We start from the raw sequence: 24061 nt of genomic DNA on the forward strand, positions 1-24061 counted from the left end.
GAAGCCAGTGGAGCTGCTGCAGGACGGGAATGACGTGGTGGATGGAGGGGGTTCTGGTGGTTTCACCGGCAGCTAAATTCAGGACCAGTTGAAGCTTATAGATGAAATTTTGTCTATGCAATAAACAATAAACTTAAACATAAGCTTATCGAATTATTGAAATTACTGACTAACATTTTCAATACCAAGACAAGACATATATAATCATGTTAACAACACTAGATAGTCAACTGGAGCCTACGTGGGTTCACTGATTTCCAATTCATTTTAAATAGATATATACATAACAGCATACATATGTGTAGATTATAGGAGTGGTCATCAGAGCCCTACAGCCCTACAGCCCAGTCCAGTTCACTATTGAGTGACCTTAACTCCACAAAACACACATGAAACAACACCTACACTGCAAACACAGGCTGTGACTCCATCCTGCAGTTCAGTTCATGCTGCAGAGTCCCAAAAAACTGTGTCTAACTGATTATCTGAAACTGAAATTATTATTTCAATTTTCAATTATTCCCAAATCAAAATAAGTGTTTGAGAAGGGTCCATGAATGTGCCACTCTGGAGACATCGGCTGTTTTTAGTTGAGCAAGACTGGAATGAGTGTGATCGGATGATGACATCACCTGTGGACCGACACTCATCCACATGATTCAGATTATGAGACAGAGTTTAACTGCAGGAAGCTTCCTCCGATCTAACCAACCTAATTCGTTCATTTAAGGTGGACATTATTCCATTTTAATCCGGGTACAAAAGGAAACCAGAAAACGTGCTATATTTGTTGTTGTTTCCGCCATGCGCCTTTCCACCGTCCAGCTTCACATAAATCTCATCCCCGGAGTCCAGATGCAGGACAACGCTGTTGCTGGCGTAGTCATAGTTCTGGTCTGCATCCTGTGCTATGGCACTGGCTCGAACCTGCAAATCGAGAGAGAGAACTTAAACCTTGCAAACCAGCAGTTTCACCTACCACCCAGCTAGGCCAACCAAACATAAGTGTGGCTCCAGTACCAAGTAACACACATCATAGGTTGAGTCAAGGGCGTAGGGACGGGACGAGACGATATTGTCCTCCCCAATATTGGAGACAAGCGCATTTGCCCCCCGCAAAAATTTGACATTTTTAACTCACCTGCTTTTATTTTGAAAGTGCAACACAGCGCCATGTGACTGGCCCGCCCCGCAGTGTTAGAGAGACAGGAGTCAGGACTCAGCTGCCAGCAAGCAGTGTTGCCAACTTGGCGACTTTCTCGCTGAATCTAGGAACTTTTCAAACCCTCTTTTCCCTTTTTTGTCAATGCGACTAGAATCTAAATCTATTAGCATCTTTTCCCGGTGTTGTTACAGACGTTTCTGGTTTGGAGACTCCGACGTGAAAGCACGTCTCACTGCCGTGAGCCCCTCACCCGTCCCAAAGCATTCACCGGCGGTAGTGTCACGGAGCGGCAGATATAGGTGCTATTTAGTTTGTTGATAATGAGAGGAAGGTTTGAACATGATAATGACAGTTGAATTAAAATTCTATAAACAAATATATAGGCTATAATTATTTATAACAAACATGATTTTATTATTGCACTAGCTTGTGTGTTTCTATACCTCATTCATGTCCTCTGCTTTCATATTAGAGACCAGATGAAGTTAAGCTGGCAACTGATGTTAGTCAGGGTAATGCAGGGAGAGCCAACACTTCAGAGTTGCAGGAAGGTGCTATAAGGCTTAGGTGATTTTAGTTTGTTGAGGTAGGTTTGAACATGATAACAAGTGAAGACGGTTGAATTAAAACTATAATTATTTATAACAAACATGATTTTAATATTGCACCCCCCCCCCCCCCCCCCCCCATATCTACGCCCTTGGGTTGAGTGACACCAGAGCGTGCATCAGGCGCTCTTCATAGATGCACTACAGCTGGTTTTCTGTCAACTCTCTGGTATGACGGACACTTTAGTGATCTTCATGTGCCATTACGCATCATTTCAAACGGATGCTGTGAACTGCTGGTATTTTATATCATCACTTGGAGAATTACAGTGGCGCAGATCGATCGTTCCAGTGCGTTAGAAGAACCACCAATCTCAATGTATGATCAGTGTAAGTAGGTTTATCATGTGTCACAGTTTGAGAGTGAGGTAATATTTACCTGACCGTTCTTGCATAAATCTGCCCACATGCTGGTACCATCTCCTCCGCGCATCAGCACATGGTAGGTGAAGTAGTAAATCCCAGACACCTGGCACGTGAACTTGCCAGTTGTCGCGTCATAGTGGTTCCCGAGGTTTGTGACGACGTCGTCGAACCTCAACACTTCATATCCCTCGTGGGGGTTTTTCAAACCCACGTAAAACGCAATTTTCGCCCCACCGATGACAGAGCCCCTCTCCGCGCCGGTCTCGGTCTGCGCAGTCCCCACTACGCCGGAATAACCAATCTTTCCTGAATCACCAATGCTTCCTGGCGGTCCTCTCGGACCGGGTGGTCCCGGTTCGCCTGGTGGTCCCCTAGGACCGGGTTTCCCTGGTCGACCCGGCTCACCTTTAGTCCCATGGACAAAGGTTGGAGACGGTATGGCACTCAGGTCCTGCATGACCTCAAGAGCCGTGGCGCTCGGTTTGGGGTGATACGGGTCACAGATCATCCGACAGGTCCCCATCATTTCGTAGTGTGCATTCGTCTTGGAGGTCTGGACCAGCAGGGGAATAGCGATTATGAGAGCCAAAACCATGATGATGCAAACGACCGCGGCGACGACTCTCTTCCTCTGGAGGGTCCGAGAAGCGAGCGCTAAAAAGTCTGTTTTGATTTGGGACGTAATCGTGGAAGGTGGTGAGAGCTCCAGGAGGCACGGCAGAAAGATTGGAGACCAACACAGAGTCGCTCAGTCCCAGGATGAAGAAAGCAAACAGGAGTGAAGAGAGAGGCGCTTTAATTGCCCTCGAACCCAGCGCAGCCCGCAGCTTTCAGCGCGGTGCCACTGTCAGTAGGCTTCACGCAGCTGACAAGGGAAATAATAGTTGTGGCATGGCTAGATGCGGCGGATCTCCGAGCAAAGAGGGGCTCCCAGCAGTTTTGGTCGTCTGCAACAAGGGAGAGGGGAGTCAAGAGCCCTGACGTAACAAGTCGAGGGCAAAATTCGGATTATAAAACTGCAACAATAATCATGTCATCTTTATGTATGAATCATAAATCCCTCCCTGAACTCAGGGGAAAGGGATCAGGATGCATTAGCGACTGAATTTCTAGCTGTTAGATATTTCCTTTTTTTTCTCCCTCATTTACAGACAAATCATCTGAGAGCAGAGAAGGAATGAATTAATTCAGATGTTCAAATGTAGCTACTTGAATGAAAAGGTGTTCATGTGAAAGTATAGCAGTTTTAATTCATCTCAACCCATCTGCAGCACATACATTTTACTGTGGACCTGAGTTCAAAATTATTTCTGTACAGAGAACATCGGTGATGATGTCTTCACACTAGTTAGAAAGGAGTATTGAATCATTACCAGAGCAGTCAGAACATCAAATATAGGGTTGGTTCAGTAGACTTTAAAACCTCTTTTTCCTTTTTTTCCCTTTTTTACAGAGGTGAAGTTTGGTTATGGTATATTGAGCAAACATTAAACCTTAATATTTCTAAAGCATAAAACACTGACTTCAGATCAGACCACGGTGTCTGGAATCTTCTGCTTCATGTTTAACTGGTAGCATCAAAGGCACGCTGTGACTGAAAATAAAGATAAAAGGACATTCATTCACTAAGTATAAGCCCTACTTCAAAGTCAGAGAACTTCATATAAATGCAGTGGTGTCATATATATAGGCCTATATAGAACCCCCCCCCAAAAAAAGAAAAGAAAAGAAAAAAAAAATATTTGCCTAAAGCACAGACATATTTATGAAGGGGAGCCCAGTTATGGTTTTAATATGAAAAATGTGTATCTATTACGCCAATGTGTTCCAAAAATGATGCAAAGTAGTTACATGTTTCAGCTATGGTGCCAGTTTTAATCCTTCAAGCTATGTCTGGTGTAGTGAAATGTTACAGTTCGGCCCATAGGCCAGATTAGTTCTAACATTCTAACATTCACTGGCTTGACATGTAAAATTATTATATTATGATTTATTTCATATTAAAGGTGATAGCTACAAGTTTAATTCCTCCTGGCCAGTAGGTGTAGAACTCAGACTGCCTGCTCTCGCTCCAACCTTCCGTTTTACTGGTTGCCAGTAGACACATGACATCAATGTTCTAATGCTACAGAGATCATTCCATGCCGACGTTGCCAACGTAACCAGATGTAAATATTTACATATTTCGGACCCGCCAAAATTTATTAAACAATTATTTATATACTTTTTTTTTTTAATTCAGTAGAAATTTTATTCTGCACCCCTCTAGACATTCTGTGGATGTGTTCTTTTTGAAAAATGTATCCTTTTGATGAAAAAGTTGTAGCTATGACCTTTAATTACTATATTATGAGACTGTCCCAGGCAACTGCTTCCTCCTACTACTTCCTTATATGGAATAAATTGAGCTGGTATAGGATGAAGCCCACTCAAGTAGATGACTTGTTTACTGAACTGAGGAGAAAATCTGTGTTTTTCATGTGTTCAGTTGATATCATCTGGCCTCTGATTTCAAATTAATTCATGCTCTGGGATCCCTCAGAAGCTTCTCCCTCCCCACACAGCCACCTGGGAAGGAGCCTCTAAAGCGGGAGCCTTCTAAAACTGTCTGCTGTCAATTTTCTGTTAGTCTAATCTGTTACAGAGGCATGACTTGCCTTCTGTTGTCAGGGACACCTAATCCTTATCTCCACAGATCCGGGATTTGACTTCTCATATCCCTTTGTCTCAGCAGGCTAGACTTGTTGCTAACAAAGCGCCTATGTGTCAATTCCCTGGAGCTGCCCCTCACTGCTGATGTGTGCCCTCTCTCTCTCTCTCTCTCTCTCTCTCTCTCTCTCTCTCTCTCTCTCTCTCTCTCTCTCACACACACACACACACACACACACACACACACACACACACACACACACACACACACACACACACACACACAGGAAGCCCAAAGAGAGCCCCCATAGCATCACAAATTCCCTGATGAGCACAAATGAAATCTCTCTGTTGGTGATTAGCCTCTACGTATGTGAATCTGAGAGAGAATTTTAAATAAAACAGATTCAATCTTTGAATGAGTTTGATTCTGTTCGACACTGAATAATGCATATTCATTGCATTGTGTGTGTGTGTGTGTGTGTGTGTGTGACTGACTTGACACATGTTATGAGCTGCATCCTGTGTCAGTCTGATTTGTGTCTGTGTTTATAAACATTTAAACGAGCGCCAGGTGGATTGTTTATGAAGTTAACGAGCTCTGGCCTGAGAATCAGACGTTACCACAGCAACTTGAGGTGGTTGCCAATGACGATAGAGACCCCCTAGGTTGAGGCAGACAGAAACGTTGAGAAAAAGAGTGATTTTCTGCCTCTGCACCGGTCTCACATTTAGGCTTACTGTGACAAAACGGTAACTCCTATCAGAACAAAACACAGATCAACGTTGCTCTAAGGACTTCCTGAAAAATTTGGTACGATTTGGTGTTTCTACAGTAAATATTTTGGAGACGCTGGCAGTTTTAAAACTTCGGTCCGTTCTGCTTCTCTCAGAAAATCTTTGTATTGGAGTCAATGACTGCGTTTACATGCACTTCAGTACCCCGGTTTTAATCAGATTTTTTAAGTACCCCGTTTGTTTGCTGTATACATGATAAATACAGTATCCAGGTTTCTTATCACTGCGTCTTATGTGTGTTACACATGTTTGCGTGTTTCATGTTTATTGTTTACAACAGGAATCGCAACTACTAGGAAATATGTAGGTCAGAAAATTTACAAAATGCTGCCATGTTATATAACTTGATAAAAGAAAAGAAAATTTAATGCAGACTGATCGGTTCATTGTAAAACATGCATTTATTGATGTAAAAGTGGTGATTTCTGTACACATAGATTGACATAGATCATAAAATATTAACTTAAAAACTAAAATCATATGGTATTAGGGGAGATGCTCTGAACTGGTATACTTTCTGGGATAAGTCTGAGTATATGAACATTGTGTGTGGGGTCCCACGAGGCTCTGTCTTGCATGGGACCTACACTGTTTAATCAGTACATTAATGACATTTGTGAAGTATCCAAGTTGTCACAGTATGTGATATTTGCTGATGACACAAATATTTAAATTCAGGAGAGGACTTAACTCTAGCCAAAAGTATATAAAATGAAATGGTAAAACTGAGAGAGTGGTTTGAGGGAAATAGGTTATCCTTCCTTGAATCTTTGCAAAACTAAGTTCGTGATCTTTGCCAAACAAAGAAAGGAGAGAAATGTACACTGTTCATAGATGGAGTAGAGATTGAAAATGTTTCTGAAGTTTTCTGTTTTTGTAGATAGATTATAGAGACTGACATGGAAAGCTCATATAAAAAATAAAGTGTCTAAAAATATGTTTGTTTTGAACAGTTGAAAAAAGCAAAATGTGTGTTGAATGTAACTACTGTATTGTTCTCTTACAACCCCAGTTCGTACAACCAGGACTCGTACTGTATTAGGGGCAGGTGTCATCTTGCCTGCCAAGGTGGTAGGCCACACTGCAGCTCCGATAGACTGGATGGTGGGAAAAGTGTGGATCTGGGACATGGACTGGGAAGCTGTGGAAAAAAACAGACTTGCATTACAATGTGTGTGGGGGTGTTTTGCTGTTGTGTTACACTTACCTATTGCTTTTTCAAGATTGCCTTGTCATATTTGTGATGATAGAATAATAAAATAGCAAATACAATAATTGTCACTGAACAGCAATTGTACAATGAAATTTCAGTGCTAGGCTACTCCTTTCAGGGGATACAAAAGATAAAATGCAAAATGACAAACTGGATAAAGAGATTAGAAATAAAATTTTGACTTGAAATACCTAATGAGTAAATAACTGAATAATAAAAGTAATAAATACATTGCATATTATATTATATTGCACATTATTTTATAATCTTATTTGGTTATATCCAGTTCCTTGATGGCGCATGTGTAAAAAGTATTCAATTGCCTGGAATTGCAAGCCTGCATAGAACTGTAATGTCTTACAGAAGGCAGCAGAGTGAAGAAGAGATCAGCAGACTAGAGGAGTCCAGTATTGAGTGTTTGGCTGTTTTACACACTCGCACCGCATTCTCACACAGTCAACACCTGCACCCACACTACTGACTCCACTGAAAACTCACACCTCACTAATTATTGAAGTTTTGATTTGGCTTATTATGATTTGAACAATAAATTGGTTCTTTTTTTTTTTTCAACATCCACCCGTGTCTCCCACCTTTTGTTGCGGCCATTTGAGCCGGGTCGTAACAGGTAGTTGTGTGTTTGTAATGCTCTGCACAGTTTTAATTATTGCTCTCTTGTCTGCCATAGTTAAGATAGCAAACTACACCAGGATCATTCTGTCATACAGAATGTGGAGAATAGGACTTGGTAACACAGACTTGTGGGGCTCTGGTGCTGAGCATCAGGCCTGGGGAGTGATAGAACCTCACCCTGATATATATTGTAGATTGTAGATAAATAATTAATTCAATGAAATGTAAAACGGCAAGTTATGCATTTGTGATTTGGAAAAACAGGGATGTAACATTAGTGGAGGAGGCATACAACCATGAGGATGTGTAGTCTAGTCCTGATGTCATTTTTCTGCACTCTTAAAAATTTCACACCAGATGCAGACGCTGAAAGCTGCAGGACAGAACAAAACTGTCCCTTCAGGCAGGTATTGAGGACAGATTACAGAGATACAGATGCTACTCATGTCACTGTCGCTCACATAATCACTGTAATTAAACAGCCTGTTGGGTATTAGTGCTGTGATGAAGCTGTGAAAGAAGACAGACATAAAAATTTTAAAAAATCTAAAGATTCACACTGACAAACACAGTAATATAAAATATATATATCAAAATCAAATAAGATATGGTCATAAAACTGTAGTTTCATTTGAAATGTCAGTGTTTTCGATGACATTGTTTTCAGTCTAAACTTTTGCTGTCTGGTTGTCTTGATATAGTAGCCCATCTGCAGCTCACTCAGAATCATTGATGGAGTCTCCTGCAGTGGACATCAAACTTCACATGAACCTGAGCGCAGTGCAGGTTGCAACCATACGTTGCCTTTTACTGCCCTCTTCTGGTTAATGTGAGGAACAACACCTTTATGATGGCAGTGACAGTAGGGCACAAAGCCAATGTAGTGGCTTCCTCTGATGATACTTTGAAGACATGCTCAAATTAATTACACTGCTTAAAGGGCTCAGTGGACACTAGTTCATTATTGACATTGAGGGAATTAAGGAGTTGGATGGACCTTTCTACCACATCTCCTGGTCTACCTAAATGATCAAATGTGGACAAAGGTGTAAAACAACAGGAGTGATACCAGCGGACTGGGCAAGTAGCGTCTCAGCTGTACTGCCTCCTTGGATCAGGGAGCACATGCTCTTCTTGTGGAGGATGTTGTTGTGATGCCATGTAAAGCCCTTTGAGACAAACTGTAAAAACGGGCTATACAAATAAAATTGCCTTGCCTCGCCTTCTTTCTGCTGCCTTTTGTTGTTCGTTTGTGGGGGTTGTCTATGTTTGATGTCTTGGTGTTTTCATCACGTGGTTTTTGGTTACACAGGCATTGATGTCTTAGTATCTGTCCCTTCAACTCCACACTAATCTGTTTATCAAAGATTCTGACTGTGTATATAAATAGAAGTGCTTGATGAGCTTGGATAAAACAGGTCTACATCAGTAATAGTAATACAACCAATAATTGTACAGTTTCTTAGCGCAACCCAAACCTGTGAAGAGTTGCTGATATTGTTTGTACTTTTGGCCATGAAAGCAGTGTAGCTGTGAGGATGGGGACATACACTAGGTCAGTAATTTGGTCCAGTGCAACATACAGACATAACATTTCACAGGTGACATAACATTTGACACAACATTTTTAGCTTTTCGCCGTACAGTATGTCAAAATTTAGTAGCACTTTTACACCCTTTTTGATAAATGAGGCCCCAGAGATGTTCTATATTTAAGACTCAAGTAATGGAGATGTGGAGTCTACCTCTGTTGATCAGACTGTTCAAATATGATTCAAATGTATTCAATTAGTGTCCAAAATCAGATGACCCCAAGACAGCAGTTTGAGAGAGATCATTTTATTTTGAAATGAAAGGACCTGGTGTAAAAACAGAAAAAAATATTGTTGTGGGTGGTGGACAAGATTTGACTGTATCTCTACAACAAGCAGTTCATCAGGTATTCATGTGTTGAGTGAGGACAAACTCCTCAGGCTGAAAGGCATCTGGATGTGGCACCAGTGGTGCTGGTCTCAATCTGAGCTCCATCCATCCAGCAGTTGGTAGAGGCAGGCAGTTGTCGTCAGATGACACTAGAATCCATACTTCTGCTTCAGTTGATCCACAAGGCTGATATATTCATTCATCGCATCCTCGTTGCTCTTGCCTTTAACAAAAAAGCCAAAATGCATTCAACTAAATACATGAAGATGAGTGAATAAACTACCACTTCCTGCTGAAAACTGTGTGGTCTTAAAGGGATAGTAGCATTTTTTTAAAGTGGGGTTGTATGATCTACAAATAACCCCTAAGTACTTTAATAGCAGTAGAAGACTCTCTGCACTCCTCCCGTTAGCAACGCCAGCCCATAACCTTGCCCAGAGATTTACAACATACATTGTTGTGAATGGACCCAAAGAAATGGCCTATTTCCGCGGCCTAAAAGAGGTTTTACCTGAAAAAAAAAAATACACAGTTCCATTGTTCGCTATAATATAATTTTTTCCAGCCCCTCAAAGTGCAGGAAAAACGCAGTTTTTATTTGGACCTAACCAACTGCTGATCGGCGGGCGCTAACCCTGGGCGGAGGGATACGTGAGTTGGTTAGGTCCAGATAAAAACTGCGTTTTTCCTGCACTTTGAATGGCTGGAAAAAATTATATTATTGCGAACAATGGAACTGTGAATTTTTTTTTCACGTAAAACCTCTTTTAGGCCGCGAAAATAGGCCGTTTCTTTGGGTCCATTCACAACAATGTATGTTGTAAATCTCTGGGCAAGGTTATGGTTACGTTGAGGCACTAGGGAAGGCAAAATTGAAAAGTCAAACCAATTTTTGTTGTTCTGTTAATTTTAACAGTAGTTTCTTTTTGAATATTGCCAAGGAGGAAGAGCTGGTGACCCCTGAACTAGAGATTAGTACAGTGAAACTAAAATACAATAAGATGACATACTGGAAACTTTGTTTAAAATATTTCCAACATCCACAGGGCTAAGTGTGTACCTTTCTGCTTCTCCCAGGCATCCCACTTGGCTTTCCCAGTGAAGTCAAACATCCCAGGACGAGCTTCAGAGAGAAGAGTGATAAGACAAGTTAGCAGACACCATCGCAATGATCAAGCCACTTGTTAAAGTGAGAGGTGTGGTTATTTTACATGGGGTAATGTGAGGTAGTCATGCACAGTCATGTGCTCCAGTAACTGCAGTAGATTCAGATCTGTGTCTGTTATCTGCAAATTGGATCACAAAGAGCTCTTCACTTTGTTTTCACAGGACAATTAAATTAAATGCTGAAAATATTATACATTAAGGGGCCGTCCACACGAACCTGGGTATTTTTGAAACCGTGTGTCAGAATCAATTAGTGGATCGATGGATTATCGTTACGATGTGTGTATTTGTGTATTTTCGTATCTGTCATAAACAAGAGATTACGGGCGGGGTGTGTTAGTATAGCGCGGACTCGTGGTGCCGGTCAGTTTGAGCCATAGACTGTATAAAAAAGAGGTTTGAGCCTCCACTCTCTTTGTACAAGTTACAGCTGCTTTCCTGTTAGGAGTGATATCGCCACCTACTGCTTTGGAATGCACATGACATTGTTTGAGACGGATTTGCGGTCTCATGTGAACAGAGTTATTTTTTATCACACCGGTGGTGTGGATGCAAATTTTTTTTTAACCGGGGTCCATAAAAGTTTGGTTTTAAAAATACCCGTGTTCGTGTGGACTAGGTCTAAGAGAGCCCACTGAAATATCAGATATTCTAGCAGACCACATTTTGAAAATACACAAGTCAAAACTCCCAGTCCCTTTCCTCAGGCTGCTCTCTGAAGCCACGCCTTCACCTTTCTGCGGATGTGGGTGAAGACTCCGGTCGCGCATGCGGGAGGAGGGAGAGAGACGGCAGCTTATTTGGGCGTAGGCAGAACTAGACATGAAGGCATCGGATTGGATTTTCCTTTTTGGAGCGAAAAGCATGGATTGGCCAGAGTTGTGTCAGTCCTGCAGCTGCCACAGAGGTCTGATTTTTTTCTGAATACATAATGTATTGACAGTGGCGGCCTTAGACATCTGGGGGCCCGTTTCAATATTTCATATGAGGCCCTACCCTGTTAAACATAAAATTATTTGCCAGCTATGTGCCCATGTGTCGCTGATGCTTTCAACCCTGAAAGGACGCAGTAAACGCACTATCCATGCATCCCAGCTACGCACAACACATTAAGTGTTAAAATCACTACCAGGGCAAGAAACCAGCAGGACTTAGCAGAAAAAACGAGGACTGAAGTTGGTTTTCATCAAAAAGCAAAATCATTATGTACATTTTCAGACAAACTACAGGCTTTAACAATATTCTGAATTTAAATTGGCAACAAAAGTAATGAGAGCAAAGTGCTCCGTGTTATTTCAGCACCACGACCACGGACAAGGAAAGGACGAGACATGCAGACAGACAGACGTCTACAGGCGCTGATCCTGTCGGTGCTGCGGTGCTGGAGCAGCAGACAGACAGCTGTCTCCTCCATTATTAAAATCTGTAAATAAGCTGCCAATAATATCACATTTTAGTTGTGCTCTCGCTGTGTTTATTTCTCTGTTAAGTTAGGACGTACTCATAGATCGCCTGTTTGGAGGCATTTTAACCCGAGGAAAAAAAGAAAAGAGGAGGAAAGTGATTGACAGACGTCAATCATCAGGTTACGCAACTAGGCGCACGTCAGGAGGAAAGCAGGAAAAACACAAGGACATTAGAAACGCTAAGAGAAAATGAATAATACTGGTAGAAGGAAAACGAGGGTCTGTTGGTAGTTTGCGGGCCGTTGTCAAAGGTAAGCTACGTTGTTATTGATTTACTGCCGTATTATTAATTAGGAGTGATTAGTACCGTCGCGGTGTGGCATGATACGCGCATCAGTGAGAGCGGATCAGGGGTCGAGTGTGTGACCGCACGGTGGACAGAGCTGTTTGTGTGTGTGGTGGATGTAGGCCTGTGTGTGTGTGTGTTGAGGTGAAACCTATGAATTTTACTTGGTGGCTGGCAGCTGGGGGCCCCCCTGGTGGCTGGGGCCCGTTTCAATTGAAACGGTTGAAACATAGGTAAGGCCGCCTATGTGTATTGACTAGTACTCTTTTTATGTGATTGTTTTCCAACATAAATAATATAAAAATGTAATCCTATTAGATACCCTTTCTCTTTTTTTTTGCCGGTTGACACACACCAATAATCTGTGTAACCAAAAATATACCGAAACCGAAATTTAGATCCTCTAACCGCAGTAATCTTACGAATGTCGGTTATTACTTTCCCTGTGCCGCCCACTTGGGGAAAAAAAACAAAAAACTATGCTGTGTAAGTCAAGCGACTCTGCCTTCACTCAAAGCGAAGCGAAGCTAATGCTGCTGACATGGAGGAGACGAGCACAAACACCGAGCCAATCAATCAACTCGAACAGCTTGTAGTACACAGACCTTGGTTATAACAGTTTTGAAAATCCTGTTTTATTTAGTTTTTCTGTTTGCTTTTTTAATTTCAGTTAAGTTTTAGTTAGTTAAACAAGGGATTAAGCAGTTTTGGTTCAGGTTATAGTTTAGGAATGAACTAGTAGTTTAGTTTTTATTGAGTTTTTCAGAGGAAAGCATTGATTTGCAGAGTCCTGTATTTGCTGCCACTCCCTGAAAGCAGCTTGTCATCTCTAGAAGTCATCTATGCATTGTGAACACACTACATACTAAATTGAATAGAACATTAGTAGGTGGTTATGAGCATGAGCAGTGCAGAGAGTGCTGTCTCACCTGTGTTGACGTCACCTACGGTGGCCTGTTTGAACAGGGCGTAGACCTGCAGCATCTCCTCATCAGCTGGCTTTGCCTTCAGCTGCTTCACATCACCTGCTGCTGCATCAAATTTAGCCTGGAGAGAGGGGGACAACCATGTCATTAACACTTCAACCAGAGGGCTGGAGGTCAGGGCCACATACTATCCAATAACTTGGACTTATGGTCCCTGGAACTGAGTTCAGTCCTAGCTCTTTTCATGTTCACAAGGTATACAGTGAAATTGTACATTCACATTTCTCTGTTGCTGAATTACACATAGGGAGCTGAATCACATAGCAGGGTTTCCTGCAGACCTTATTTGACCAGACGCCCCGCCCGGCCTGAAATCTATAGCGCCCGGGCTAGAATGACCGGCAAAAAGAAAAAGGACCCGGTGTCCCCCCAACACCGGGTGACCATCAGGACAACGATTTAGGGGTCAAAAATGACCGGAGTTCTCCTTTAAAGGTATATTGTGTAGGAATTCCTCCCATCTAGCGTTGTGGTTGTATATCACAAGCAACTCAATCGTATTTTTCATGCTGCATTCACGTGAAATTGGGCAGACAGCAGACGGACGACAGCCGCTGCAGGTAACGGCATAAACAAGCCTCTATGTAAACAAGTGGTCCGTCAGCACAAGGCAAAACAATACACGTGACAATATGTTGTCATGGCGATGTCGTATTGTTTACCTGACCCACGTTTTACCGGCTTTCTCTGGACTTCTGTGACTAAAATGACATCTGGTTTGTTACCGACGGCCGTCTGCCCGACTGCAGGTGAATGCAGCATCAGTGTAACGCTCCATTCGTCCTCACTGCGTTACCGCGGTGACTTTTCACAGACGCTGTGTCTCCGCTGAGTTTCCGTGGTTTCCTACCGTCACGCTGCCACTGAACGTAAAAACATGGCAACACGACATGGCAGCCAGCACCGAGCTTACCCGCTCCATGTAGATATGAATGATATGAACGGCTAATTCAGAGCTGAAAGGAACACTTCAGTTTGTTGATGGGGGGATTACTGATTAATGAAAAACAGACTTTTAAACCAAATAATCGATTTTCGTGAATAAACAGGAGAAGTTACACAATGTCCCTTTAAGTGAAATACGTATTTATGAAAGCAATATTTGATTTTTGCTAATAAAAAAGACAAATAATTTACATACTGGGGCTTTAAGACACTACAGATATGAATAAATGCACTGAAAACTAGATTCGACATGCAACTGGAACGTGAAGGAGGAGCAAAGATCAGGTTGCTACATCATTGATGAGGGTTTCCCCAGCAACAGGCAGGACTGAGTAGGTGAAAGGTCTTCTAGGATTAAAGTCCGCCTCATAAACACCTCTGGGTTTATCAGCTGCATTGTTATTGAACTTTAAGCATTTACTCAGACAGTGTAATAATACAGGAAGACTCGCCACTCAGACAGTCCACCCGCAATACTGAAAGGGATGTGAGTTCTAAGGACTGTTGCTTTAACTGTACTTTGCTCACACGCGTCGTGGAATGAGTGTGTGAGTGACCACACACACACACACACAGTGACCACGAAGAAACAACACTCCACTGTTTAGTTAGGCTATCGTGTGCTCATGTTAGCTCGAGACTCTCGGATCTCCTTCCCGTTAGTTAACAAAACCGAAAAATTATATATTATTATTGCTACTGCCACAAGACACAACCCACCATGAACCTGTATGTCACAGCATCAATCCGTACTCACCTGGAGATCAGACATGTTGAGATTCAAGTACCACACCGCACAGCAAGCTCCGTTGATCAGCAAGAAGAACCCGCAGCAGAGGTTGAGGAGGCAAAGTCCGTTTCATTCTACTACCGGTCCCTCCTCAACGCCCTGCGCCATGACCACGCCCCGCTCAAAGCTATTGGTGCTATCTCGATAGTTCACCCAATATAACGGTCAGTCATTGGGTGGTATGAGCATTGTAACCAATCGAAAAGGAAGAAAATAGGCATAGCGGTCTGGGGCATAATACATCCATGGTCTGGGGCCGTTACTCGCTGTTTTGGTAAGGAAACGGATGGAGGGTGAGAGAGACAGGCCTTTCCGTCAAAATAAAAGCATAGCTAATAAACTGCGGTGGAACACTTTAAGGAATATAATTTGCAAGAAAGTCCCAGAGCCCTTAAGTTAACATTTTGCTTCTTACAAGTTAATGTCTATTTTATAAGATTTATGTTGGTGAACAATTACTTTGGTGAATTTTGTGATTTCCGGTTCCGCTAGAAAAAATCGGACACCAGCTGAAAAATAGTTTTCCTCCTATGTAGGATAAATGTAGATGGTTGAACATATCAGTCCTGTAATGTAATTCCGTTTTAATTAGGGTCCGGGCAGCTAAGTTGCCAGGAGAGGAATTCTTCTTCTTCAGAGGAAATCATACTTCCCATGGGCGAAAACTCACCAAACTCTACAGAAATGTTCGACCCCATGCCAGATTTACTCAACTCCAAATAATGACATGTGCCCCCCCCCCCCCCCCCGAATTCCTACCAAACCAAGGGTAGCCTACATGCTACAGTTTTGCAACTTTCACCAAAATGTCGCCCCAATACTGCTAAAACTTTTGTCCACTCTGATTTTTTTCAAAAACTGTAAATGTTATATCTACTGTAAACATATATCCAATTCTTGCTAAATACATTTTCAATCTTCCTGAAAAAAATTGAGAATATTTTGGAGTCATTGTTAATGAAGTTTGGCAAATATCAAAATTTTATTTCAAAAGCTGAATTTTTGAGAACATTTTGAATTCTGCTCTAATGGGAACAGAGTAAGAGTGGCATTCTCTTATGAAGCAAAACACTTATCATTAAAAACAAATCACCAAGTTGATAGCAGCAGATCGCTCTACCAGCCAATTAGCTCAGTGAGTTAAGACCTGGTTCTTGGTGTCAGAGGTTGTGGGTTCGTGACCCAGCAAGGGTGATGCTGATGATGACAGATCAAAATGTCGGATGTCCTAAACTGTTAAGAAAAGACAATTGTCCTGATGGTGGCATCACAGCAAGCCTCTAAATTAAAAAACAACAACAAATAGCTTGGACTGTGGGCAAAAGCTCACCAAATCATACTTCCCATGGGCGAAAACTCACCAAACCTCACCCCATGCCAGATTTAATCTACTCCAAGGAAATATGCTCAGTATGATAGACAACGGTCTTTGGTTCTCGAAGTTGTGGGTTCAAGCCTCAACTGGTGCAAAATTAACATTATAAGGTTAACTGGCTTGTCTTCCTATTCTCCTCTTTGTTGCTCAGAATTTGCCAAAAATAGCCCAGACCCAACCCATCGCTGTGCAGCAGCTATAATGTTAGGATTGATGTTTGGAAATATTAGAATGCCCTGCTGTAGAACTCAGCTGCAAAGGCTTTTTTTTTTTTTTTTTTATCCCTGTTGCAGTGAAAAAGCTCAACACGATGAAACAAGGGGAGACTCTATTCTATGTTATTTTCTTTACTTGTCCTATTGAGTCCCTTTCTTTTATGTACTAACTTTAACTTATTAGCATTGTTTGTATTTATTTGTTACTTGTATGTCTGACTTCTATCTGCTGCAAATCAATTTCCTTCAGGACATAATAAAAGTCACAGACCAGAGATTTTTCATTAGCTATGAGGTGAAATATGTCATCCTTCATGTAAAGAAACTAGGGGAACAATAAACATTTCCATAATCTTCAATATTCTTGAGATGCACAAGGGGATTGGTGATTTTTTATTTATTTATTACTTTGTCCAACAGAAAAAATAACTTACAGCCATTGATTTTTCTCATTACCATGTCTTGCTACTGAAAAATAATACAGTTGTACACACATAACAAATTTCAAAACCACTGCAGCTATCAGACAACTTTATTGAGTATATATTTAAAACAATGAAAACCAACATTCATGGTTTAAAAAAAGGAAATAAAAGGGCATACCGATGCAACCATCACAATGAGCTGATGAACGGATGTAAAAAAAAAAGCTGCACAAATTAAAACCCTGAAACATGATGAATCATTCTTGTTCTCCTGTTGGTCCAGGCATGCCTGACCTTTGACCTTTAATAATCTCCTGCACTATAAAGTAAAATATTGTGGTCACCAGGCACTTTGGGGATTTGTTTTATAGAGACTGTAGTCTTCTCCTTTGAAGAAGGCCAGTTCAGTTTCATTGGCTGAAAAGACAACAGATATTGTAAATTGAAAACAAAGACATGGTAAATATAGATATATTTTCTAAATGTAATTTTATGACATTTAAAAAGCAAGAGGTTAAACTAAAAGTTTTTCCAAAATAATTTCAAACACTCAAAGTATGGGTCGAAAAGTAATATTGTGAAAACACTGCTATTCAGTGTCTGAAAATAACGGATGACTTTTTAGTCTTAACGCCCAGGTCCTGTTGACTTCAGCACAAAGGAATAAGGCAGATATGGCATACAGTGTATGAACAGTACCACCAGAAAGTATCCAACCCCTTTGCTTTTCTGAAATGTTCTCATGTTGCAGTTTTGTGCCTAAACAAACAGCCCTTCATTATCAATCGGCAAACAATCTTGGTCTAACCATCTCAACTTTCACACATCTTGATTTGTGAATTATTTTTTGTTCTTCTCTTTAGATCCTCACACACTCTAGCAGATTGATGAGGACCATGTTGGACAGACATGCTCTCCAGGGGCCAAGTTATCAAGCTTCTTAGAGTGCCATTTCATTCTTAAGTGCTGACAAGCTTTCATGGCAATAATGATTTCTCACCACTAGAAGAAGGCAACAATCTCAACACTGAATTAATGACTATTAGATTAGCTGTGACTTTTTATGACAGTGTTTTAAAATATGCACTCCATTGACCAAAACAGCGGAAAAGCAACCAGACTTGCATAGTTCCCCTTTAAAGTGGAATGTTTTCTTGCGTGTTACTCATTGCATGTTTAATGTTTGGCAGTTATTCAATACACTTTAAATGTCAGTATGAGAACTTTGACTATTTCATTTGTTTTCATTAAAGCCCCTGCAAGGAACTTTCAAAAGCGAAAGCATTTTGCCGGAATGAAGACTACATTTCTCATGAGCTCTAGCGCATATTGTCGTCAAGACGCTTATCTGGCTCACGCGTCCAGACTAACTTTTTTATGAGCAGTTTAAGGCAAATTACTTTGGAAATATATTTAAAACACTTTAGAAGAGCCTGTAGCAGGACAGCAGAGCAGGACGGGAGCTCTGTGCTGGATGAGAGGAGAGGAGAGACTCGGCTGGCTAACTTATAGTTTGGGTGTGTCTTATAGCTCACTGAGCGGAGACAAGGAGTGTTTTAGTCCTCCCCGCAGTGAGTCCCAGTTCGAATCCCCGCTGGTCCTTTTCTGCGCATTGCGCTCACTCCTCATTTCATGTCTCTCTCCACCTGTCCTCTTGAAATAAAGGTGTAAAGGTCTGAAAAGATACTTTAAAACCCTCATCAAAGGTACAAAGTGAATGTAGATAGTGACACCTATTAACTATTTATTTAGCCTAATAAACCTAGGCCTAAATTCACAAAATGTGGTTCATCACATTTATTTCACAATTGGCTTTATGCACAGCTCCACTACTTCCTGATCTTAAATCAGCTCCTTTATTTCCTGTCTTACATTATTGGACAAACTGATTGAGTTGAGGCTCAGGTTGATGGAACGGGAAGTCAGAGTTTAGCTCGAAGTGTCAGGCTTAGCCCAAACCACGTTTCCATGGTTACTGAGGTGAAGCTTATTTTGGCCATGTTGATGGAACCGAACTCTCACTAAAATAAGCGAGACTCGGCCATTTAAGCCAGACTTTGAGCTACGCGAGCTTGAAAAATCTAGTTTTGACTGTGCCTGGAAGTTATTAATCATCATCCTACATATTTTACGTCCCCGGGAGGACGGGACGGTCTTGAGCCCAGCCGCGCGTACCATCTCCGGTCTGAGTGCCGCAAATCGTTTCGTCCGTGGTCCGACCCGACCACTGCCTCCTGGTTTCACTATTTAGAAATAGCTAATCTTCACACAGATGGGCTCATTTGCTGTTGCAGGTGACACACAGACATCAGCAGAAACTAGAGACTTTTGCATATCCAGTTAAGTTCCTTGTAGGGGCTCAACATGACATATGCCTTTAGTGATGATCGGATCTTCAGGTGCTCAAAATGAAAATATTCACAGGTATCTGTTATACATGTATTTCATCACTTGGAGGCAAAAGTAATATAACATTGTTCTAGCGCACTCTTGCAGCACTACATGCTATGTATGAGCAAGAGAGAAAGAGGACTGGCCAAAGCAGGGTATCTGCAGGTTTCAGCAAGTCAAATTTAAGACTTTTTAAGACCTTTTTAATGCCACCTTGAATGAAATTTAAGAAGAATTAAAAAATCCTATAAATATAAGCGATGGTTGGGGATTCCACTGTACTACGACCTCAATGATAATCAGTCAAGTTTACTTATTGTCTGTTATTAATAAACAAACTGATCATCAATACAAAACTAGAAAAAGCACCAAGGAAGGAGTGACTGACACTGAAATCACTCACACAACTTTTACTCAAGGACAATGGAAAAATGAGCAGTTCTAAGTATTGAAATGAGTACCAGAAGGCTGACCAACGGTGACCAAACCCCTGTAGGAGGGCATACAGGTGCATCTCAATGAATTAGAATAAATGTAGGAAAAATGTATGGAAAAAAGACCAATTTAAAAAAGCATTTTTAATATGGAAATGTTTGCTTTCTGATAAGTTTGTCCATCCATATGCTCTCAATACTTGGTGAAGGCTTTTTGACTTGAACTACTGGAAATAGAGTTTTCCATGTTATTCTGGTGCATTTCATTAAATTATTAGATATATATACACACACACATATTCTAATTTATTGAGATGCACCTGTATACCTGAAGATGCATACTGTATAACTGCAAACTCAGAAGGGGTGAAAAAGTCACCAAAAATTTGTGATTTTAACACATAAATGAAGCATTCAGGTGTACTCTGAGAAGAACGTGAAGGGAACATTTGTTTCAGATTTTTAAAAAAGCACACCGAGCACTGACTCAACATTGATGCACTCACAACCCGCAAAAGACGCTGCATCTGAACGGCCCCCCATGTGTTGCTTTAATCTAGCGAAAAGATGCAGACATTCTAGGTGCAGAGAAGGGATCCTGTGTTAATACGTAACCTTCATCTGTAAAGATGTTTTTGACTGAAATAGCATTTGATTTGACTAAAATGATATCCAAGTGCAACAAAATACAATAGATTTCCATTTACAGAGTTGATCAATTTAAAACTCTGATGTGCGTAATAATTTGGAACACTATTCTAAGTCATTAAAAAAAAAAAAAAGTGTTCTTGTCATCATTGGTAGTTTTGTTTCACAAAATCCAGATATAGATTGTTGAGATTATTGTTGAGGAATAAATCCTATTGACTGTCGGTTTATTAACTATTTAGGGGGGGAAAAGAACAAAAATAACATTACGCATGATAATTTGAAACACAGTGTATTTGAGCAGTCATTATTAGCTGAGCTCTAATGATGGATGACCTCCGATATCAACTGATACAACCCGGAGGAGGATGCACTTATGATCCAATCATAAGAATCTGTTCAAAATCAGTTTTACCTCAAACAATCTGATTACAACTAGACACACTGAGGGTACATTTCACACCAAAGACAGTAGCTGAGGTTTGTCCAACAGTTTTCATTGTTAGACACATAGGGCATCTGAATAGGCTACTAAATTATGTAATTTTCAAAGAGCCACAAGTCACTCATTTCATTCCACTGAGTGCTTAATAGGAATTGACAAACTCTTACCAACACCAGCAGCCCTGAGGGTTTGTCTATCTTGCAGAATGAGCTTTTCATCGTTATCTAAACTCATCACCAGCTCATTTGTCTGAAAAGAGATGGAACAAATATATGTGATAAACATACGGCCTGATGGAATCTTTTTCCCCAACACAAATCTCCTGCCTGGTTTCTGAGATTGAAACCCACTGCTCCACATGTTGATGCACAGATGATTTGTGTGTGTTAAGTGTGTGTATGGATACCTTCGCTCCATGTGCTTGGTGGATAATTTTCATTGTGTCTGGAAATAAAGGAAAACAGAATCAGGAGAAGAATATGGACTTTGTCAGGTGTTATTGTGAACACATGGAATGAAAACAATCTTTTTGCTTTGATCCACTAAAGTCCCCATTTGGCTGCCTCTCTCATCATCAGCTGATTGCAGAAATATTTTCAGAATCACCACCAGGCTATATGATAAGTGACTACTTAGAAACTTTATTTGCAAGTGCAACCTGAACACAGATTTCGTCCTCTGGTAGCCTACTCTGGTGATATTCCTCTGCTTTCTGCAGAAACCAAGAATACGAAGCTTCAACAGTGTGAGTCGTGTCAGACATACCATAAGTATATTTTCTGAGAGGAGAGGGGAGCCCTGGTCTCGTTGCAATATCTGGAAGACAGGGGTGCAGATCCGATGTCAGAATCGGGGGGGACACAAAAGTGATTATTATTATTTATTTTATTTTTTTTGCCCATATGCAACTCATACCATGCTACCATAAATCATAACTTTGTAGAGGCTCGCCATATCATTCAAAAAGTACTGCACAGGGACTCATTTATTGTGCTTACCTGTCTTGTAAATTTGTCCTAAACAGCCAACAGCGTGAATCACTGCTTACTTAACTCTTGTATTACTAAATCATAATTTTAAGGGTCTCGGACATGTAATGTCTACTCACATTCTTGTCTTTCGCCTCCCACCGACCCTCCCAGATTCCAAATTCTTCTCACCATCTTCCTATTCTCCCAGTGTATGGAACTAGACCTAGGACCAGTCCCAGCCTGGTCAGATGCGTACATGAACTAATGAAGCCTCTTGAATGAGAGGCGAAACGTCTTCCTAGACAAATAACTAAGTCCAGTTGCTTTCGATTTAACCTCCTTTGAAATACTATGACCTGGACAAATGAGAATATGCACAGGCTTACTGTATGGAACTACTTAATGCACGATTCATTGATAAGAATGAATAACAAAATATGAAGCCCTAAGATTGAGGGGGTCGTTTAAAAAAAAAAAAAGCCTGCTGATGTCATCAGCGTCTGTGTAAGAAACTACCTATTTAATTTGCATCATAGTGGAGGAGATGGAATGTGGAGTCACACATATATTTGTCAAACATTATGTTCCACCATTTCAATCATTTCTTTTCAGATGTGAATCTAAAATGTCAAGAATGTGAAGTCTGAAAATACATGTGTTCAATTTTGAATAATTTGGGGTATTTTTATTGGGGGGGGGGGGTGTTTTTGAGGGATCTGCACCCATGCTGGAAGATGCAGTTTGAATTTCTACTGTTAAAAATGAAAAACGTTAATGTAACACGTTAACCACTCACCGTCTCTGACCATCTCTATGAAGTCTTGCACCGTCTGCTCCAGATTTACTCCGTGAAACACCACAGGTTTGAAGTTTCTGTGCTCAAAGGACCGAACCAGACGAACGGTGAGCACAGCTTCTCCCGCCATGTCCTGCTGCTGGACACCGGTCGGTCGCTGCTTCTGATGAAACGGTGTTTTACGGGGACTCTTCTGTAGGCAACTCACGCTTTTGGCGTAACGAGGCTCAGGCACAGACAGAACCGACAGAACGTCGTGCCATCCACTTAAGGCGAGAGTAATCACACACTCAGCAGACTCAAGGAGTCGATAACCGAACGATCTTTCTCAAAACCACGGTGAAGGAAAATGGCGCCGCCTAGTGGATCAGAATTTGAAGAACACAACGTTTTCATTTAGCAGAGGTCCACTACTTACCCAATGGAGATCACATAGCTTATGTGTGTTCCTCCTTCATCAGTCCCATACGATGACAAAGTGAAAACAAGTTTTACCCTTTTTTTTTTTTTTTACTTTTTTTTTTTATTAAAAAGGTTAAAAAAAAAAAAAAAACTTAAATCTCACATTAGGCTAATATTCAGGCACACCTGCAGTTTATCTCAGGTTCCTCAATTTCTCTGGATCATCTCATTGATAAAGTCCAGCTAAACTGGGCTGATTGGACATACACTTGTTGTCTATTGATAGCTTTCATGTGACGTCACGGCCCGTATGGAACGCCCCCCTGGCGGTCAAAACAATCCACTTCCCCGCTGTCCGCGGATTAGGACAAGGCAGAAAAACACACACTGCTCCCTGCTGCTTCAAAAATACCGGTGTTATGGCCCAACTGGTGTCTGATTTAACTGGTTACCGAACCGAACAACAGCTGTGCTGCACTTCCGTCCGCAGATTTGTCACAAATTCACAAATAAAGCCGCAGTTCACATGTTACTGCAGCCAATATGCTTCTGTGAGTGAACCTGTTCAGGCAATCTACAGACATCAGCGCCACACTACTCTCACTAGTCTGCACAACACTGCACAGTATGACAAAGCCTGTCATGTTAAAGTTACGAACTAATGGAAAACACTCTGAAAATACGCTAAACAACACCGGTCATCGTCCTCGCCGCGCCGCGGTCGGTCCCGACCCCCGTTACCGTGTCGCTGCCGCCGCGGGCGGTGCTGTTGCCGGTGTCCGGTGGCGGCGGTCCCGCCGGGTTACCATCGCCGCCGCCGCCGCCGGTCCCGCTGCTATCGGACCGCCGTCATCGTTGCCGTCGGTAGCGGTGCGTAGCAAAGCTCCGGGGGGTAAAGGGGGGCAGCTGGTCACCGTGCAGCCCAGCTAAGGGCTCTGGTTTGTGGGTGAGAGGAGCAGGGAGC

At 41.6% G+C, this 24061-nt stretch overlaps 3 protein-coding genes across 3 annotated transcripts; all 3 read right to left on the bottom strand.

Annotated features, from left to right (window-relative positions):
- Positions 1-747: 747 nt before the first annotated feature.
- LOC311004502 (complement C1q-like protein 2) lies at positions 748-2734 on the bottom strand (the record flags this gene model as incomplete). The annotated part of the gene is made up of 2 exons (XM_083996582.1): positions 748-927; positions 2153-2734. 2 exons carry the CDS (start codon positions 2732-2734, stop codon positions 748-750), a joined length of 762 nt encoding a protein of 253 aa, XP_083852708.1.
- Positions 2735-9255: 6521 nt separating this feature from the next.
- Positions 9256-15098, bottom strand: dbi (diazepam binding inhibitor (GABA receptor modulator, acyl-CoA binding protein)). The gene is made up of 4 exons (XM_083996589.1): positions 14963-15098; positions 13204-13321; positions 10416-10478; positions 9256-9578 (listed from the first exon to the last, which is right to left on the bottom strand). Exons 1-4 carry the CDS (start codon positions 14975-14977, stop codon positions 9505-9507), a joined length of 270 nt encoding a protein of 89 aa, XP_083852715.1. The 5' UTR covers positions 14978-15098; the 3' UTR covers positions 9256-9504.
- A 1956-nt stretch (positions 15099-17054) lies between these two features.
- On the bottom strand, positions 17055-22912 carry LOC311004506 (UPF0538 protein C2orf76 homolog). Its single transcript, XM_083996587.1, has 5 exons — positions 22696-22912; positions 21694-21744; positions 21335-21372; positions 21096-21177; positions 17055-17427 (listed from the first exon to the last, which is right to left on the bottom strand). The coding sequence occupies exons 1-5, from the start codon at positions 22823-22825 to the stop codon at positions 17351-17353; spliced, it is 378 nt and encodes a 125-aa protein (XP_083852713.1). The 5' UTR covers positions 22826-22912; the 3' UTR covers positions 17055-17350.
- Between the last annotated feature and the right edge of the window lie 1149 nt (positions 22913-24061).

Source organism: Trachurus trachurus (assembly GCF_905171665.1).
Source record: "Trachurus trachurus genome assembly, chromosome: 21".
Classification (NCBI taxonomy): Eukaryota; Metazoa; Chordata; class Actinopteri; order Carangiformes; family Carangidae; genus Trachurus; species Trachurus trachurus.

What these genes read in the sequence shown, in the direction of transcription:
- dbi (XM_083996589.1), bottom strand. An exon ending in CGTAGGTGACGTCAACACAG is followed by an intron (nt 10,479 to 13,203) that starts GTGAGACAGCAC and finishes TTCTCTCTGAAG; the next exon opens with CTCGTCCTGGGATGTTTGAC. An exon ending in TGCCTGGGAGAAGCAGAAAG is followed by an intron (nt 9,579 to 10,415) that starts GTACACACTTAG and finishes TTTTTGTTAAAG; the next exon opens with GCAAGAGCAACGAGGATGCG.
- LOC311004506 (XM_083996587.1), bottom strand. Translation starts at nt 22,825, where the DNA reads ATGGCGGGAGAAGCTGTGCTCACCGTTCGTCTGGTTCGGTCCTTTGAG. An exon ending in TCTCAGAAAATATACTTATG is followed by an intron (nt 21,373 to 21,693) that starts GTATGTCTGACA and finishes CTTTATTTCCAG; the next exon opens with ACACAATGAAAATTATCCAC. An exon ending in CCTCAGGGCTGCTGGTGTTG is followed by an intron (nt 17,428 to 21,095) that starts GTAAGAGTTTGT and finishes TTGTCTTTTCAG; the next exon opens with CCAATGAAACTGAACTGGCC.